The following is an 18898-nucleotide window of genomic DNA, read 5'->3' on the forward strand; positions in this document are numbered from 1 at the left end:
ATATTTGATTTTTCAGGTATGTAATGAGGCGAGGCAGCTCTGGATTTTACTCTTATGCAATATTTGAGCGTCCACAAAGTTTTCCAGCTGTGGAGGTTGATCAAGTTAGGACTGTCTACAAGCTCCAAGAACACAGGTAAGTTACTGGTAAATTCATCAAGGAAAACAACTTAAACTAATATGGAACAAATAAAGTAGGGAAATTTAATTAGAATATAATCAGATTGTCTCATGTATTAGGGAGCCAAGTCCTACCGTTCGACATTAGTAATAGTATGATTTTTTTTTTTTTTTGCCAACGAGTATGATTTCTTATAAATCTATACACACTTTAAATAAAATGCACGAGTATATACATGACTACTTATCCATGACCTTGGAACATCAGAAGCAGCTAGAATAAATAACATTTTCCTCCTAGGACTTGAGTTAAGCCAATGTGACAAGGGTCTGGGAGAAAGTGAGGTGGACTATGAAGGAATCTTCTAATTCACGGGACGAGTTTAAAACTTTAAAGCAGTTGCTGGTGCGGCAGTCTGTATGTGTACGTGACGACGCAAGCGACGACACAGAACTAATCAAAATTTTTTGGGGTCTTCCCAAAAATCAAATTGATGGTGACATATGGCACTAAAAGACATCTTGAAATTGCTAAAAAGCCGGCAAGGAAATCAATATACCTGTGTATCGTCATTGTAGATTGATCCTAGAAGCGGGAATCGTTAAATATCAGATAAAGGCTTCAATAACATGAGTTCCACAGAAAATAATAAAAGAGACAAAGAGAGAATTTTGAGTTTATGAGGTTTAAATCTAAGCAGGACTGAATTTTTAGATGGTTACGTACTATACAGGTTTCATTATATGGCTGTATCAGACAATAGGCAAAGATTCATGCCAACCATGGAAGATAGAGAGAGTGGGCAAGTTCTAGCTTATCCTGAAGCTGTTCTCCTAACCCTCCCATCCAACGAGGACTTCAAAGGAGAGGTACCTGCCTCCCCTATATGTGAATCTACATAGCTTTTGTTACAAGAATGGCTTACAATCTAGTTAGAATTTGGTTGTTCGTGTAGGCCCAGCACTTGATTATGATATAAATCCTGTGCAGAGCACTGTTTGTTTTGATTTGATATAAAACTCCCGTGAACAATTGAGTGCATGTGGTGGGTTTAGGTGGACGACAAATATCAGTACTCTTGTGAGAACAAGGACAACAGAGTCCATGGCTGGATTAGCTTTGATTCTAAGGCACCTGTAGGCTTCTGGATGATAACACCAAGTGACGAGTTTCGCAAACGCTGGACCCACTAAGCAAGACCTCACCTCTCATGTGGGCCCCATTACCCTCTCGGTATGAGAAAGTTAGACAATACTAAAACGTTTGGCTTTGGAAGCAGCTTTCTGGCATTGATCTTACACTTCATATATTTCTTTTGTTTTACTGCATACCATAACATATAGTAACTTGACACAAAATTTTGTGGCTAACAACATAAAGTGAAACTCAAAAGTACAATAGTGCGGGTAACCTTTTGTTTTCCCATTTGATTTTGTTGGATTTGAGTTACATGTAGATGTTTGTAAGCACCCACTACGGTGGGAAGGAGGTAACCATGGCATTTCAAGAAGGGGAGACCTACAAGAGGTTTTTGGCCCTGTTTTTGTGTATCTGAACTCTCTTTCAAGCAATGAGGATCCACACACGCTTTGGCCAGATGCAGTGCAACGGGTAAATTAATCGATTGATCAGTACCAATTTTTTTCTCATCAAACAATGTCATAATTTCTCGTCTGGTTCAATCAGATGTATAAGGAAGCCCGGAGCTGGCCTTATGATTTCCCACATTCACGGGACTTCATTCCACCAACTCGACGGGGAAGTGCGATTGGAAGATTAATAGTACAAGATCGGTATAACCGAGGAGGGAGACTTCTATATGGTGAATCTGCTTATGTTGGTCTGGCTCTACCCGGTTCTGAAGGATCATGGCAAAGAGAAAGCAAGGTACGCAAGGGTTGCCAACTAGCCACTGAAATTGGAGAAAGACGCTTCATAATTGAGACCTACGTTACCTCTCCGTTTAATTTTCTTTATAGTTGCATGAACTGCATAGTAGGAAAGAAAATAGTAATTGTTTATTTGCAACAGGCAGATTTCTTAATCTTGAACCCAAAATTTCTTTCTTATGGTGTCTATATAGGGCTATCAGTTTTGGACACAAGCTGATAACAAGGGCTATTTCATGATCAAGAATGTTATACCAGGGCACTATAACCTGTTTGCGTGGGTTCCTGGCTTTATTGGTGATTACAAGCATAATAACATGATCACTATCACGTCAGGTCCGACATTCTGTTCATTTTTCCGTCTGGTTTATTTTGATCGAAACCCAAATTTCAGAACTTGCTAATTCACTTGTTTTGTACATTTATAGGCTCTCTAATCAAATTGGATTCACTTGTATATAGTCCTCCAAGAAATGGTTCTACCCTTTGGGAAATTGGATTTCCAGATCGCACAGCTGCAGAATTCTATATCCCAGACCCTAACCCTAAATTCATCAACAAATTATACAAAGAACAACCTACAAACAAGTTAGAAACCATATATAACCCATTTATAGTTGCTACCAAATATGCATATATACTTTCTTTACCTTTCATGCGGACAGTAATTCGTTTCCTTGACACAGGTTTAGGCAATATGGACTGTGGGAACGTTATGCTGCTTTATATCCTCATAATGATCTAGTTTACACTGTTGGAGTTGATAGGTATGATCGAGACTGGTTTTTCGCTCATGTTACAAGGTACTTTAATTTAAACAATGCAGTAATCTAAGGCGATATATATATTGATATTGTTAAACTTTTGTTACTTTAATAAATTTGGTGTGCATAGGAGAATAGGAAATGGAGTATTTCAACCAACGACATGGCAAATTATATTTGAACTTAAAGACAATGCAATCAGAGGAAGTTATACTCTGCAGTTAGCCCTAGCGTCAGCCACTCATTCTCAATTGCAGGTACCGACTAAAACATGTTTCTTTGGTCATTAAAATTCTCTCCAAAAGCATATAATTAAAGATAGATAGATATAATGACAAGACTCACTTGCAGATTTGGTTGAATGAGGAAGGTGATAATCCTGCACTATTTGAAAGAGTAAATATGGGAGAAGATAATGCAATAGCAAGGCATGGGATCCATGGATTATATTGGTTGTTCAGTATTGATATTCCAAGCGATCGTTTAGTGAAAGGAAGAAATACTATTTATTTAAGACAGTCAAATGCCACTAATCCTTTCCAGGGAGTTATGTATGACTATATTCGTTTAGAAAGACCTCCAACTCTAAATTAAAGCCTTGATTGAGTTATACTTAGTTTTTTTTTTCCCTTTACTCTTATTAAGAATGGTATCCATCTGTAAATATGTGCAAAATAAATCGTTCAATAAGAATATTTTGTAACTCTATCTATTATATGAAATTCTGCATTCTCTTCTAAAATAAAATTGAGTTATACGATAACAATTCCTTTCAGGGGATAAATGAGAACCGTATCACCAAATAAACATTTTATGTGCAACAAAACGTTTTGTGTAATTCTTTTGGCAATTTTAATGAGGGTTTTAAAAGACACCAAATAAAAAAAAGAAGAAAAAGGTGAACTTTGATAGGGGTAAAACCTTCTCCTAAAACCACATCTTCTTTATGAAAGATTCTTTCCCCATGCCATTTCTCACAATTTATCTGCTCGTCATCTCTTCTTAACAAATAAAGAATTTATACACCTGCGTTTCCCCCCATTTAATTATTTTGATTTTGTGCCCGAGCATTTAATTTTTTAAAGCTTGGTGGTATCAACTTTGCTAATTAAATTTGAATCAAAGCCATGCATGAATGTGTATTAAATGTTGAGATGTACGTTAACCAAGGTATATATGTATCTTTAGATGTCATGTATGCATTTACGTTGTATAATGACCAGAAGTTACTTAGATTCATGAATCTATCATGAAATTTATAAGTTATGATTTTTTATGGATAGTGTGAAGAGTGCTATTTATCACACCTTTGTTTTAATCTCTATCTCCCCCTTTGCTCGTCGTCTAAATATATAGTAGCCGCATACAATTAATATTAATATCTCGCGCTCTGATTTTTTATGGGAATGTCAATAAAGGAATAAATATTATGTGAACGTAACCTCCAAATTCGTTTGATTCATCGTATATTAACTTAACCAAAAAAACTAAAAAAATAAAATATACCTTTAAATACATAAATATAATAAATGCAAAAGTTCCATAATATGATTCTTTCAGATGTCGTAAACTTCATGTTGCTCGCAAGTAGATTTTTCAGAAAACCTATGAAGAGCGGAGACAGCTCTCTCATTGCGCTTTTAAAAAGAATTCATAAAATTAAAATTCTAAGAATTAAAATCATTACATTCCATATTAATTAGAGATTTATTATGTCTTTTAAGTATATAAATAATAGCAGGCTCGAGCGACTAATCCATCCAAGCATCTGTGTGCTACTAAAGTCGATACCAAGCTTTGCTCTAATCTGCAACTTCTTCAGTCCGCACAAACCACGGATTCTTAGAAGCGAGGTATGTTCATAACTTCCCAACAGTAGTGTTCGTTTCTTCTTCTTGTCTTTTGCGCTTGGAATATTTTAACTGATTTCACTCCATAGAACGCTGCAAATCGAACACTTTGTTCTAATCTTCCACTTAGTTCAAGGTGAAATCAACAAGATTTGTGATGATTGATATCTGCTGTGCTGCTTGTTCATTTGTTTTTGTCTTTGCAGAGAGCATTTGAATATGAGGAAGAACAGCAAATCAGGTGTGAGGGATTGGAAGGATATGAGCTACGACGTGTTGCTGAGAATCTTCATGACCCTGGATGTGGTGGATTTCGCTGTTGTTTCCATGGTGTGCACCTCCTGGCGGGATGTTTGCCAAGACCCTTCGTTTTGGGACGGAAAAGAGTTAGATCTGGGCACCTGGAAAGATCCACGAATTTGCAACTTAAGTTCAAGGACTATTTCGCTCTTGACGTCTCTTTTAAATCTCAGCTGCGGCCGAGCACATTGTCTCATATTCAAGTTTCAACAGTATTTTGACGATCGCGACTTCAATAATGTTGCTAAAAGGTAATGTTTCATGTTTTTCTCCACACTCCTGTTGACTTAAAAAGTTATGATTCCGGATGCCTTGTGATTATATGCAACCATATGAATAACCTTTGATGCATTATTATTATCTGTATAAACAACCTTCCTGCAGAGTATATATAGAACAAAAACCATGTGGACCAAAGAGGTCTCCCTCTCGCTCTGAATTAAACTCTCCTTTTCTTCTTCGTAGGAGCCGTAATCTGAAACGGCTAGTTCTGCCTGGGTGGTTTACAGATCTCACAAAAAAGGGAATCAATCAAGCAATGGAGCAGTGGGAAGCGCTAGAGTCGATAACAATTACTAACACTTTCACAGCTCCTTTTTTTCTGGAAGCCATAGGCAAATACTGTCGCAATTTCTCAGAACTAAAGCTAACTTGCCATTTGACCTTAAAGATCGCCAGAACACTGACGAAGCACGTGCCAAAGCTTAAGGTATTGAGTCTTCAATCGGTGAGGATGAACAAGAATGCTTTGGTTTACTTGGTGAGGCAGTTGAAGGAGTTGCAGGTGCTTAATGTGACTCACGGTTTCATCATTTCTGGGAATCGACCAGACAATACCATAGTACACCCACAACATGCGGTTCCAATATTGCTGCAGAACATTCCGAGAAAGCCGACGTTAATGAACTGTAAAGGCCACTGTCTCAAGTGTCAAGAAGTGTTTATTTGGAATATGATGAACAAATGGAGGGAACCCAAAGAGCTTATTTGGCGCAACGATGTGATCCCTACATTTCGAGCTTGAAGTGGCAAAATCAAATCTTATATCGTTATATTCATATGTCTAGCAAGCTGCTTACTTAATTTCATGTAACAATCTTCAGAATTAGGTCTTATAAACTATGAACTATGTATAAAGTTGCACTGTTAACAAATCATCAATAATATTATGCAGCTTATTTATCGTATTTGTGCAATGTCCAAGGCCCAACTATATATCTAGTCAATAAAAATAGATTTCCAAAAAAAAAATCAATATATATGTTGTCACAATACTCTACTCTTCGATTCGAAGGGGAAAAAAATTATTTTGTGTATTGTTATATCTCTAACAAATAACCCGTCATGCACCTTCACCAACTTTTAAGATAAAAATTGTCAAATGTGATGAGATAGACTCATTGATATATCGTTATTAGCGGTACAAAGCTTCAATAATTATTTAGACCAACCCCAAGCATTTCGGTTTGAGTGAAATTTTACTAATATTTATAGTCTTCTATCCTTTTTGCCGGTTTTTTTTTAATTATATCAGGATAATTCAAATTGTATATTTCCATTCATACCTCGTCCTTGAATTTACCACTTCAGTTACTCTTCAGTGGCTATTAATTTGGACCTAACAAATAATCAAGTCAATTAGAGGTAATAGTGTCAAAATAAATCCACATCTGATATATATATATATATATATATATATCTCTGATATTTTCAAATGCGGCGTCATAGATATCTCATTGCGTTCTTATTGTTTAGTCAAGGAGACAATGTACTTAAGTTGAAACTATTTTGTAAATTATGTTAATCACTCACTATAATTAGAATAAAATACTTATTTAAATCCGTGTATGCTTCATTTTTAATGCAGAGCCTCTGACAATGCAAATAAATTCTAGTCAAAACAGCTACATATAATTGAAATGAATCTATCCCACCACGTCTTCATGGGGAAAGGTTTAGGTTAGGTTCAATGGCTCCATGACCAAAAATTCAAATTTTGAGATTTATCACATCTTATGAGTTATGGTAATAAAATGAAGTAGTATCATTATCAATTAAGTTAGATGGCAAAATAAGTAGCATATTTTTTTTTTGTTTAACAAACAGTTACAATTTTTCCTTCAGAACATATCTGTAGATGATAAACCCCGAATTAAACCTTAATTATCGCAGCTGTCATCAATTGCTTCCAAAGAAAAATCTACTTATTTTTTGTTTGGTTTGCAAACTATTTCATATGTAGTAATGCTGAGTCATCTAGATTTTTGTATTATCACATCCAAAATATATTGGATCTTCTATCATTAAGGATATTTTCAACTCACTTTGGATTTAAGACTACTTTCTTTTTTTTTTAAGACTTAGAACGCAAATAGTTTTCATATTTTTCTATAAGTGCGCTTTTAAAATTTGTATTTGAATTTTAACATGAAATGAAGATTATTAAAGCGATTTCATCTCACGGAAAAATTAAAAAAAATTACTGACCGCTCTACTTTTGTGGAATTTACATGTCAAAAGCGAAGTGTGTAATACTATAACGTATGTCTACTCAACATTTATTTTGTTAAATGCTCAGCTGTGTCAATTTATGATGCATTTATATGTACGCAAAAGCTTGAATAAGGTGGAAGTAGACAAATACTACTAACTCAAGTCCCCACTTGACGAACGTTATAAATGGAGACCAGTTTCGTATTCCATCTATGTCGTTGACATATGCTTCAGATTTTGTCTCTGGGACTCCTTCATTTCTAGCAGAAATAGGAAAAGACAGCTAATTGGTTCTGATCAGAAGTGAGGTATATATGCTTATAATATGCTTATTGCTTCTCTAGAGTTTTCTTTACCCCTTTTTTTTTCATTTGTTAACTTATATTCCCTCTTGAAGTTTTGTCCAGGCAAGTTTCGAGTAATCGCAAGAGCAAGACGGATCAGAAAAGCTAATTAAGGTGAACTCCATAATTTATTAATGTTCTAGCTTGGAACTCTCTTAGCTTATTGTGGGTTGAGTAGTTAATTATTTCTTGTTCCCTCATGAATTCTCCAAACATGAGAGTTCTCTTCTTTTCCGCAAACCCATTCGTAGCTTATTGGATTTCTAATTCCTAGCCAGTGTTCCCCCCGGCGCCCCCGGGGGGGGGGTTTCCAAAATCGTCCAAGGATAATGGGTTGGAATTCATCTTGTCTTATTAATATATATAATGTGCTTAGTAAAGCTATAATTGCACTGATTAACTTAAAACCAAAACCCTAAATTTACAAGGTGATGAAATCAGTACTTCTCCATTGTTTTAAATAAGTGTACAAATTTTCCTTTTTTTTTTTAATCCTCAAGCAGGCCAGCTCAAAAACTTACTGTAATACCCACCATTAAGGTATATGTAATAATAAATGCGAAATTTATATTAATATTATAATTTATAGATGTATAACGTTTTATTAAATCTTACTATTTTCTTTCTTTTCTTGCCAACAAACGTTTACAATTTTCTAAGGTACTACCATAGCATTCTATACCGATTAATTGCTGTCAAGTCAGATAAACCTTTAAGCAGAACAAAGGCCTAACCATTAATATATTTTTTTCACTCATAGAATTTCAACACAATATATATATTTTTTTTTTTAAAAAAAATGGATTCCTGGTAAAACGTAGCTAGATATATCATATGTGTGTGTGTGTGTATTTTTTATAAAAGACAAAATGATATATATATGTATATATAATCTCAAATGTATAAACAAATCCAATTTATATGTCATAAATAATATATACATCTCATCTTAAACTAAGAGAGGGGTTAAATGGTTTGTAAGATTTTTTTTTTTTTGGTTCTATCCAATTTGTTTCTCTCCAGTTTCCTCCAGGCGAGTTAAAATACGCCAATAACCTCTTTTTAAGGGTTTCATTATATTATATATTTAATAATTTGCTACGTTCTTATCCACATTTAGGTTACGATTGAGTATCTCTTACCGGAGAGAATCATTTCCCAGATTTGTATTCTCACTGTGGTAGACCCAATAAACCTCCCTCAGAAAAAAACAAAGTACAGCAGGGCATGACTTGCCCAATCGGCTACTTTATTGTCACAGATCCATGAACTTTACAAACAGAGTAGAGGTTATTGTGAAGTTTATAAGAGTACATCTGCTTCATTGGTGCTTCACAGTTTTTCTCTCTGCAGCATCTTCATATCCAAGGGAGACAAGAGACCATCAATCCGAAATTCTTATAGTAGTGAGGTCAGTTTATAAATTCTGAAGAATTTTCTGTTCTGCCTTTTCCCCCCCATGTATTTCTTCCCTGTGAAGAATTCCATAAAATTTGATTGAATTAACTGATTTAATTATAGTTGGCTAATCAAACTCTTGTTCAGTTCCCTCTTCACGGGTTCTCTAATCGTAGTTTTTCCGAACCCATTGCTTTTTAATTTCTTGGAGCTTATTAATTGGTATCCTTTGCCCTAACCCTTTTTCCTTTTGCTTAATCTCTGGCAGTAAACCTAAGGGATGATGGGATAGATCAATTCCACTCATCTTACACACGCGCGCGCGCGCGCGCGCGCAGTGTTTGGTAAAGGTTATAACTTGAAACAACTTATACCAAAACCCTAAACAAGCAATTGCGAAATCAGTGCTTTACTATAATTTCTTTTGTTTCTCCTGCTAGAAATTCAAACTAGGACAAAGACTTCAAGAAAACAAAGACGATCAACTTCGCTGAGAAATTATTTTAAGTAATGTCGTCAATAATTTCGAGTTGCGAAGTTTCCTGGAGGCAATGATTGATCAACTATATAGCTACTTTTTCTGTCTCGTTTGCTTTTATATATCATTAAGTAAATTTTCGATGTGGTTTTATTTGCTTTTACTCATTAGCCATATATTAATGTATAACCAATAAGACCATGGAGAATGTGTAGATGAAACAATTTTTTTGTTTTTAAGATTGCAGACAGCATTTGAATATGGGGAAGAACAACAAATCACCTTCGAGAGATTGGAAAGAAATGGACTATGAAGTGTTGTTGAGAATCTTCATGACTCTCAATATGGTGGATTTCGTTGCTGTTTCTTGGGTGTGCAGCTCCTGGCGAAAAGTTTGCCAAGACCAAGTGTTTTGGAATGGGAAAGTGTTAGATCTTAGCAAGTTGCCTTTGCAACTCACCCAATCAAGTCCCAGGATGATTCAGTTCTTGATGTACGTTTTATATCTCAGTGGCGGCAAATTAGGTTATCTGATATTCGACTTTCGTCTACCTTTAACCGATGGGATCTTCATTAACATTGCTAGAAGGTAATGTTCTCATAACTTTCTTCAAACTGCTTAGAGCTTTAGATTTCAAAAGCCACGAACAGGTTCTAGTGTGACATTATTTTGAAGCCGCGCTTGTATATTGCATTCCTGCAAAGTTAACCTGCATAGAAGAACAGTAAACCGTACATGTTGACAGCAGTGTGACAAGATGATATGCTCTAAATGTCATTATTTTCTCGTAAGATTCTTGCTTGGTTGTATGGGAACTTCAATAGTGATGATACTTAAGTCTTCATAATTGAAACTGGATATTGGAAATGAATGAGCTAATATTATTATTGATCGGAAAGAATATATATACAAAAGTGAGCTAGAGAGCCGGAGACTATCTACATAACAAACTGTAACTAACTCTTAACAATATAACTTATTTAACAAAATATCTATGTTACACTTGACACCCCCCCGCAAGCTTGAGCATGGATATTTTTCATGCCAAGCTTGGAAATGAGTTCATGGAAGCGTGTGGGATGCAGTGGCTTGGTAAAGACATCAGCCAGTTGATCAGCAGACTTGACTGGAAGAAGATGGATGACTTTAGCCTGTAGTTTTTCTCTAACAAGGTGACAATCAAGTTCAATATGCTTGGTTCTCTCATGGAATGTAGGATTAGCTGCAATCTGGAGAGCAGATTGATTGTCACAGTATAATGGAGCAGCAGCAAGATGTGAAACATGGAAATCATTCAGAAGATACAATAACCACTGAAGTTCACATGTAGTAGAAGCTAGAGCACGGTACTCTGCCTCAGAGGAGGAGCGAGATACTGTCATTTGCTTTTTAGCTTTCCAGGAGATAAGAGATGAACCCAGAAATATAGCAAAGCCAGTCACAGATCTCCTAGAATCGATGCAGCTAGCCCAATCAGAGTCACTGAAACCTTTCAGTTTTAAATCAGAATCTGAAGGAAGGAATAAACCAGCACCAGGAGAGGCTTTTATGTATCGTAGGACCCTGTGAGCAGCTTGAAGATGAATGTCTCTTGGATCAGACATGTATTGGCTGAGTTGTTGAGTAACAAAGCTAAGGTCGGGACGTGTGGTGGTGAGGTATTGCAAACGCCCAATCAGCTTCCTGTAGACTTGAGAGTTTTCCAGTGGTACTCCTTTATCTTTGGACAGCTTGAGATGAGGGTCCATTGGAGTTGAAGCTGGTTTGGATGCCAAGTATCCTGTATCTTGAAGAAGTTCCAGAGCAAATTTCCTTTGTGAGAGAAAAATGCCCTGCTTGGAACGTGCCAGCTCAATTCCAAGGAAGTAACAAAGCTCACCAAGGTCTTTTATGGTGAAAGCCTGATCAAGTTGCAGCTTAATGGAGTTGATCTCATTCATATCATTTCCAGCTAAAATAAGATCATCAACATAGACTAAGATAACTGTAAATGATGAAGCATTGGTAGCTTTGTAAAAGAGAGAATGATCAGAAGAGGATTGATGATAACCATAAGACAATAAGGCAGAAGAGAGTTTTGAATACCACTGGCGACTTGCTTGTTTTAGGCCATATAATGATTTTTGCAACTTACAAACCATATCAGATCTAGGGGCTATGAATCCTTTTGGAAGATCCATGTACACCTCTTCATGGAGATCACCATGAAGAAATGCATTATTCACATCTAGCTGGTGAAGAAACCAATTTTTGGCAGAAGCAATGGCAAGTAACATACGTAAAGTAGTCATTTTTGCAACTGGGGAAAAGGTATCAAAATAGTCTAAACCTTCAGTTTGTGTGTAACCCTTTGCAACAAGACGAGCCTTATGTCGTTCTATATCACCATTGGCTTTATACTTGGTTTTAAAGACCCATTTACAACCGATGGACTTCTTACCGGGTGGTAGAGAGGTGAGAACCCAAGTGTGGTTCTGTTCAAGTGCTTAGATTTCTGCATTCATGGCATCCCTCCACTGAGAATGTTTTACTGCTTGATTATAGGTGGTTGGATCAGATGTGGTGGAGACAGCCAAGACAAAACGTGTATAGGTAGGAGCAAGACAAGAATATGATAAAACAGATGATAAAGGATAACGAATGGAAGTCTTTTCTGATGATTGATTAGAAGTAATAAGGGCACAGTGATAGTCATGCAGATATGTAGGTGGGTGATGGGAACGAGTGGACCTTCTTACTGGTGGAGAAACAGAAGTATGAGATGATGTCATGTCAAAAGGAGGGGAAGGAGAAGGAGGAGAATGATGCTGAGAGAAGGATGGAGTGTCTTGCGAAGGCATGGTGGAGGATGACATGTGAGGGGCTGGAAGTGAGATAGAAGTTGATGGAATGGAGCAATCATCAACTGGAGGAGATGAAGAGGGTTGGATAGAAGGTAAAATAGGTTGAGAGAGGGGAGAAGTGACAGAATCTGGTTTGAAAGGGAAGACAAGCTCATGAAAAATGACATCCCTAGATTGAAAGATTTGGTTGGTGTGTAAGTCTAGTAAAATGAAGGCCTTGGAGGTTGATGGGAATCCAAGAAAAATACATTTGTGTGCTCTGGAATCAAACTTCAAACGATGAGGAGATACTGTGGAGGCAAAACAAAGTGATCCAAACACTTTGAAATGAGAATAGGAAGGAGGTACATTGAAAAGCTTATCAAAGGGTGTGAAGTTATGAAGGACAGGGGAAGGAAGACGATTAATGATGTAGGTAGCATGTGAAACAGCAAAAGACCAGTATGATAAAGGAATGTTGGACTGAAAAATTAAAGCCCTAGCAACATTTAAGATGTGCTGATGTTTTCGTTCAACAATGCCATTTTGTTGTGGTGTGTAAACACAAGAAGTCTGGTGAATGACACCCTTTGATGTATAAAAATCAGTCATACAAAATTCAGTACCATTGTCAGACCGAAGGATTTTAATGGAAGTGGAAAATTGATTCTGAATCAAAGCAAAGAAATTAATGATGTGGGTGCGAGTTTCAGATTTGGTTTTCATCAAAAATGTCCAAGTATAACGGGAAAAATCATCTACAAGGGTCAGAAAATATTTATGACCATGAACAGAAGGAATGGAAAATGGTCCCCAAATATCCGCATGGACCAAATCAAAAATATTATTAGTAGAACTTGTGCGTACAGGAAATGAAAGACGTTTCTGTTTGGCATAATGACAAGTATCACATGGAAGGGGGTGGGGAATACAGGAAATATCCTTATATTGTTTATGTAAAATGGAAAGAGCAGAATGAGAAATATGTCCTAGACGTAAATGCCAAAGAGTACTATCTGAAACAGAGGAAGTAGTGGTTGCATGAATCTGAGGTGAAAAACGAGAGTGGGAATGAGACATATCTGCATGTAGTAAGTATAACCCTTCAATTTGTTTAGCTGAACCAATCATCAGAAAAGGATTGAGTAAGAGTATCTGGCACCAAGAAGATGAAAAGAAGAAGAAACAATTAGTGGAGGTGGTTAACTGGGAAACAGAGAGTATGTTAAACGAAAAATTAGGGAGAAACAGAACATTATGTAGAACCAAAGATGAAGAAATTGTAACAGTGCCAGATATGGTGGAAGTGGCATGAGAACCGGTGGGTAAACTAACTTGAATAGGGGGAATAGAATGATAGGATGTGAAAAATTCTAAAGAAGAACAAACATGGTCAGTAGCTCCTGAATCAATAATCCAAGTAACTATGGCAGTGGAGGAAAAGGAATTGCATTTACCTGTAGCCAGTGGGAGAGGGGAAGTGGAGAGGTGATTTACGGAGGCAGGCTGAGGAGAAGCAAGCAAGGCCAGAAGTCGTTGATATTGCTCAGAGGACAAATGTGGCAAGACGGAAGCAGTATTAGGAGTGGGCAGCAGGGGAGGCTTAGCAGAGTTGGCATCTTGAACATTACCAGATTCTTGAGATGAAAGATTGTTCACCACGGTAGGAGAGCCGGATCGAAATTTAAAGCCTGGAGGGAAACCATGTTTCCTGTAACATGTTTCCTCTGTATGACGCGGTCTGCCACAATAAGAACATTGTTTGGTGGATCCGCCAGAGGACTTAGCGGGGGGACGCTGTGGTCCCTTAGCCAGTAAAATTTTGGAATCGACAGGTACTGATAGAGGGGGATGAAGTTCTCTCTCTTGTTGCAGAATTAAAGAAAACCCGATTAATAGACGGAAGTGGATCCAGAAGCATAATTTGTGACTTGACTCCACCGTATTGCTCGTTTAGGCCCTTCAAGAAGCGGATGACATAGTCCTGTTCGCGATGAGTTTGAGCATTCTCATTGGAGCCACAGGTGCAGGATTTTATCGGTCGTATATTCGAGAGCTCATCCCAGAGTATTTTGAGACGAGTGTAGTATTCACTTACAGTGAGAGGCCCCTGTTTGAGACTAAAGATTTCTTCCTGAAGCTCGGCGATTCTGAATATATCAGACTGAGAGTACCTCGACTTGAGATCATTCCAGATTTCGGTTGCCGTGTCAAACCAGAGAGTGCTTCGAGCAATCGTGGGAGAGAGTGACTTAGTTAACCATCCTTGAACCAAGTTATTGCACCGTTCCCATGCTGGAAAAATCTTGTTAGAAGCTGAGGGGCGAGAAATCGAACCATCGACAAATTTCAACTTGTTCTTCGACAATAAAGCCATCGTCATGGCACGGGACCAGCCGTGGTAATTGGAGCCGTCAAGCGGCGGGGAGACTAGGACAAGAGCGGGATTTTCGCTTGGATGGATGTAATAGGGGCTTGATTGATCGGTTGATGGATCAGAGTTGGTCGCCATGGACGATCGGAGGAGAGGAGAGCGACCGAAAAAAAAGGAAGGGCGGAGGAAACAAGGAAGGGGAAAACCGAAAGGAAGGAGAGAGAGAGAATAGGAAAAGACAAGAAAGGGTTTGTGTTTGGCTCAAGATACCATGAAACTGGATATTGGAAATGAATGAGCTAATATTATTATTGATCGGAAAGAATATATATACAAAAGTGAGCTAGAGAGCCGGAGACTATCTACATAACAAACTGTAACTAACTCTTAACAATATAACTTATTTAACAAAATATCTATGTTACACTTGACAATAATGATACTTCTATGACAGATTCTTACAAAATCTGTCGTGTGGATCGTCTCGCCCCCATATTCTTCCTTTGATTCTCATGGATAACACTTCGACCGAGCAGCTCGTACATATACTATGGAAGTGTTATAATGATATAATATAAATACTGTCTTTTGTTGTAGGAGTGGTAATCTGAGGCGACTTGTGCTACCAGGACGCCATCTGCAGCTCACAGATGCAGGAATAAAAGAAGCGATGCAGAATTGGGAAGGGCTAGAGTCGTTCACAATCACAGACAGCGAAATTGCTTGCAGCATTATTGAGGCCATAGGCAGATATTGCCGGAGAAGCTTTCGTGAATTAAAGATAACCTGCCATTTCTCGTTGAAGATTGCGCTCAAACTGATAAAGTATGTGCCCAAACTTAAGAGACTGAGTCTTCAGTCCACAAGAGTGAACAAAGATGCTCTGGTTTTCGCGGTGGCTCAGTTGGGAGAACTGGAAGATCTGAATGTGTCGCACAGTTTCATTGTTGGAGGCGATCGGCCAGAAAACATCACAGTATTCTCTCAACATCAAGTGCCAGACATTCTGGTGGGTGAGGTGCTGAGAATGCCGAGGATAATAAGCTGTGGACTCTTCTGTAATATGTGCGAGGATGTGTTGTTTTGGAATATGGCAAATGAATGGGAGAACCCCGAGGAGCAAATTTGGCGCGAAGATGAGATATTAACTCTTCGAGTTTAACTAGCTAGAAGCAATTAAATAAGACCAGGTAGGGAAATCGGGGGGGGGGGGGGAATCTTATGTATGCCTAGCAATATATGAATGAGCTGGCTATTTCCTGCAAACAACTTTCGTCTATATTATTTTTATTATATCTATAATTTTCGTCGTACCGATTGAATGTGATTTAATTAAAAAAACGAAGAGTTTGTGTTTTAGCTTTCTTTTAGCATATAAATATTTTAACACGTGAGAGTGAAAAATATCTTCTAGCGTTATAAAATTTCAATCATAAAGTGAATTGTAGACCAAACATGTAATAATATCGAAATGAAATTTCCATAAAAAAACTACGTCATATGCTTATTAAAAAGTTCAGATCTCATTTGATGTTAATGCAAATCCCTGACTATGTAATTAACACCAGTCTCATATTAAAACAGAAACATAAAATCATAATTAATGTCTTGCACGCTATGTCCTTTTCGGGATTGGCGCGCATAAATATGAATTGAACTTCAAAATTTTCAATTTATCACATACTACGTTTTTTATTATAAGATCCTTAAATTAAATTACACGGTTTAAAAAAACAGTTAAAATTAATTTAAAACAATTAATATGTAATAAATATTTTTTTTACAAATATACCCCTATATATAAATGGATAGATATGATGGAGTAATAGTGAGAAAAATAAAAAAAGAGAATATATTAAATGTATTAAACTATGAGTAAAATAGATAATAATACATTAAATATTCAAACAAACTCAAGAGAGATTTTATAAAAAAGAACAAACCTATTCAAAAATTTGAATTTTGTAATAAAGGACGAAGGGAGTATTATCAAATAAATATCCATCTTTAGAGTATATTCGTATAAAATAAAAGTCCAATTTATGTGATATATAATGACAAAAAAAATTATGTAAGATGATCCTTAAGAGATCTAAACAAGGACATAGGACATGAGACTTGTCCGAAAGTATTATTTGGTTCCAATTTCCTGACCGCTTGTCTCTTTTTCTTGTCCACATAACATCTTCATTCTTTGACTAACAATTAAATTGTATTACAAATAAATAAATAAATTTAAGTTGTTAATATATCCAATAATTCAATGTTCATTCATTAATAAAATAAAAAAATACGTCTACTTCACATGTATTTATAAATGAAATTAAAGCCAAGAATACATCCGCTTATGTTTATTCGTTAGCAACATCAAAGGATACATTAGCTTCATGTTTCGTTCATTAATTAATGGATTGGAAGTTCTTTATGTTGTCTCATGGTTTCATATTTGTTTGAAGGAATCGAAGGTTGTGTTAGATCTCAGAAGTCAGAAACTTGACTCTCTACAATTAGAAGCTGAGCGATGATCCTCAATTATTACCAGTGGGCCGTTCGAGTTCAAACTTCATTCAATTCTTCAAAGTATGTATATTCCAGTGTTTTGTTGCTCAAACGTACGTAACATGCTTTCATTAATTCAGGACGAGAAACCACCTTCGACAATACATCTTATTTTACATAACTTCTGAAAGTGCTATATATATAGATAGAGGGAGAGAGCTTTTTCTTGTACGAGTCTTGATCTGGGTTTAAAAAAGTGTTTTTATGCAATGCACGGGGGTCTGAAAACTACACAGAAATGGAAATGAATTAGAGGCGTATATAGCTACGCGAGTTTCAAGTATAAAACTATTAATTAATATCATCTAGCAAATAACTCGTCGCCTTCGCCAACTTAAAGTCTAAATGAGCTGGTCAAAATATTATTTCATGCGAAACTTTTACCTATATTTTCTTTTAATACTCCTTTGATTCTTAATATATAAATTGTTGAGTTGATTTTAATACTAAATATAATACTTATTTTTCATATTTATTAGCTTTTTCTAAATTAGTCCTGTTGATAATATCTAAAGTTTTCTTGGCATTTAACAGATTCCAATGCGACATTAACATTCTTTTTAAGAGTGCTACAAAATCTCAATCAAACCTTGCGATGAGTTTATCTATTTCTTTGTATGATTTTCTCCCAAAAAGGGCTCATATATATATATATATATATATATAATCTTTATATGATTTATCCATGATATTATAGACCCGTATTCCATTACTTGAGTAATGATAACCCAGCAGTTCATGTTGTTGCAGCAATTGATGATAGGTGGCTCTTTTCTTTTCTTTTCTTTGTTTTTTTTTAAACCTTCTTTTACTTTTCTCCATATTAAGGTTTAGTTCAAATGTTTCCTAAAATTAAACGATGGGAACACATGAAGGCATAGGCTCATTGATTTGAAGGGGAGATATATTCTTAGAAAGATGCATGTTGGAGGTGTACTAAAGCAAAGTAAATTAAGTTAGGAAGAAATGGATATATGAAAAGTAAAGTGAGGAATGAGTTCCTCTTAAAAATTTATGAATTGAAGTAATTTACTTTATGGGGCAGATTTTAAGTGCACTAATCTATTCTCCTGATCATGAAATAAATCCAGAGCGAGAACGTTCTGTATTTCTAAAAAAAGAAAAAAGAAAAAGAAAGAAAGAAAAAACAGCTTTAAGAGGTGAGAACTTTAAATTCATGCCATAATTTATTTAAAATGTTTTACAAGCAAAGTTACTCCCGGGTGTTTTTGAATTCCTTTATCCAGCTGCAATCTTTGGGGGGAGGAAAACTAAAATTTTTTAAAAGTCTACTTAAAATAGGGTTTCCCCTTGTTTTATTCAGTTTTTTATTATTTTCTTTTGAAGTTGTTCAGGAGTCTTTTTTTTTTGGACCTGATTTTAAGAGTCATTATAAAGATTTTAACCTTAAACCTTAGTATTGCCCAAAAAACCTTTTTAGACTCCACTAGTTACAAAAAGTAATTAAAAAACACGCTTGGCCCAACCTAGGAGGCTAGGACACG

General features: G+C 36.2%; 3 protein-coding genes and 1 pseudogene across 3 annotated transcripts; all 4 read left to right on the forward strand.

Annotated features, from left to right (window-relative positions):
- The first annotated feature begins 20 nt into the window (after nucleotides 1-20).
- Nucleotides 21-3386, forward strand: LOC114726673 (probable rhamnogalacturonate lyase B; annotated as a pseudogene).
- Nucleotides 3387-4843: 1457 nt separating this feature from the next.
- On the forward strand, nucleotides 4844-5948 carry LOC114726674 (F-box/LRR-repeat protein At3g48880-like). The gene is made up of 2 exons (XM_028913345.1): nucleotides 4844-5175; nucleotides 5390-5948. Exons 1-2 carry the CDS (start codon nucleotides 4844-4846, stop codon nucleotides 5946-5948), a joined length of 891 nt encoding a protein of 296 aa, XP_028769178.1.
- A 3949-nt stretch (nucleotides 5949-9897) lies between these two features.
- On the forward strand, nucleotides 9898-10230 carry LOC114726657 (F-box/LRR-repeat protein At3g48880-like). The gene has a single exon (XM_028913327.1). The coding sequence runs from the start codon at nucleotides 9898-9900 to the stop codon at nucleotides 10228-10230; it is 333 nt and encodes a 110-aa protein (XP_028769160.1).
- A 5274-nt stretch (nucleotides 10231-15504) lies between these two features.
- On the forward strand, nucleotides 15505-15996 carry LOC114726659 (uncharacterized). The gene has a single exon (XM_028913328.1). It carries the CDS (start codon nucleotides 15505-15507, stop codon nucleotides 15994-15996), a length of 492 nt encoding a protein of 163 aa, XP_028769161.1.
- The last annotated feature ends 2902 nt before the right edge of the window (nucleotides 15997-18898 follow it).

The sequence above is a fragment of the Neltuma alba genome, unplaced genomic scaffold (genome assembly GCF_004799145.2).
Source record: "Neltuma alba isolate B1F8T4 unplaced genomic scaffold, ASM479914v2 tig00012398_pilon, whole genome shotgun sequence".
NCBI classification, from domain to species: Eukaryota; Viridiplantae; Streptophyta; class Magnoliopsida; order Fabales; family Fabaceae; genus Neltuma; species Neltuma alba.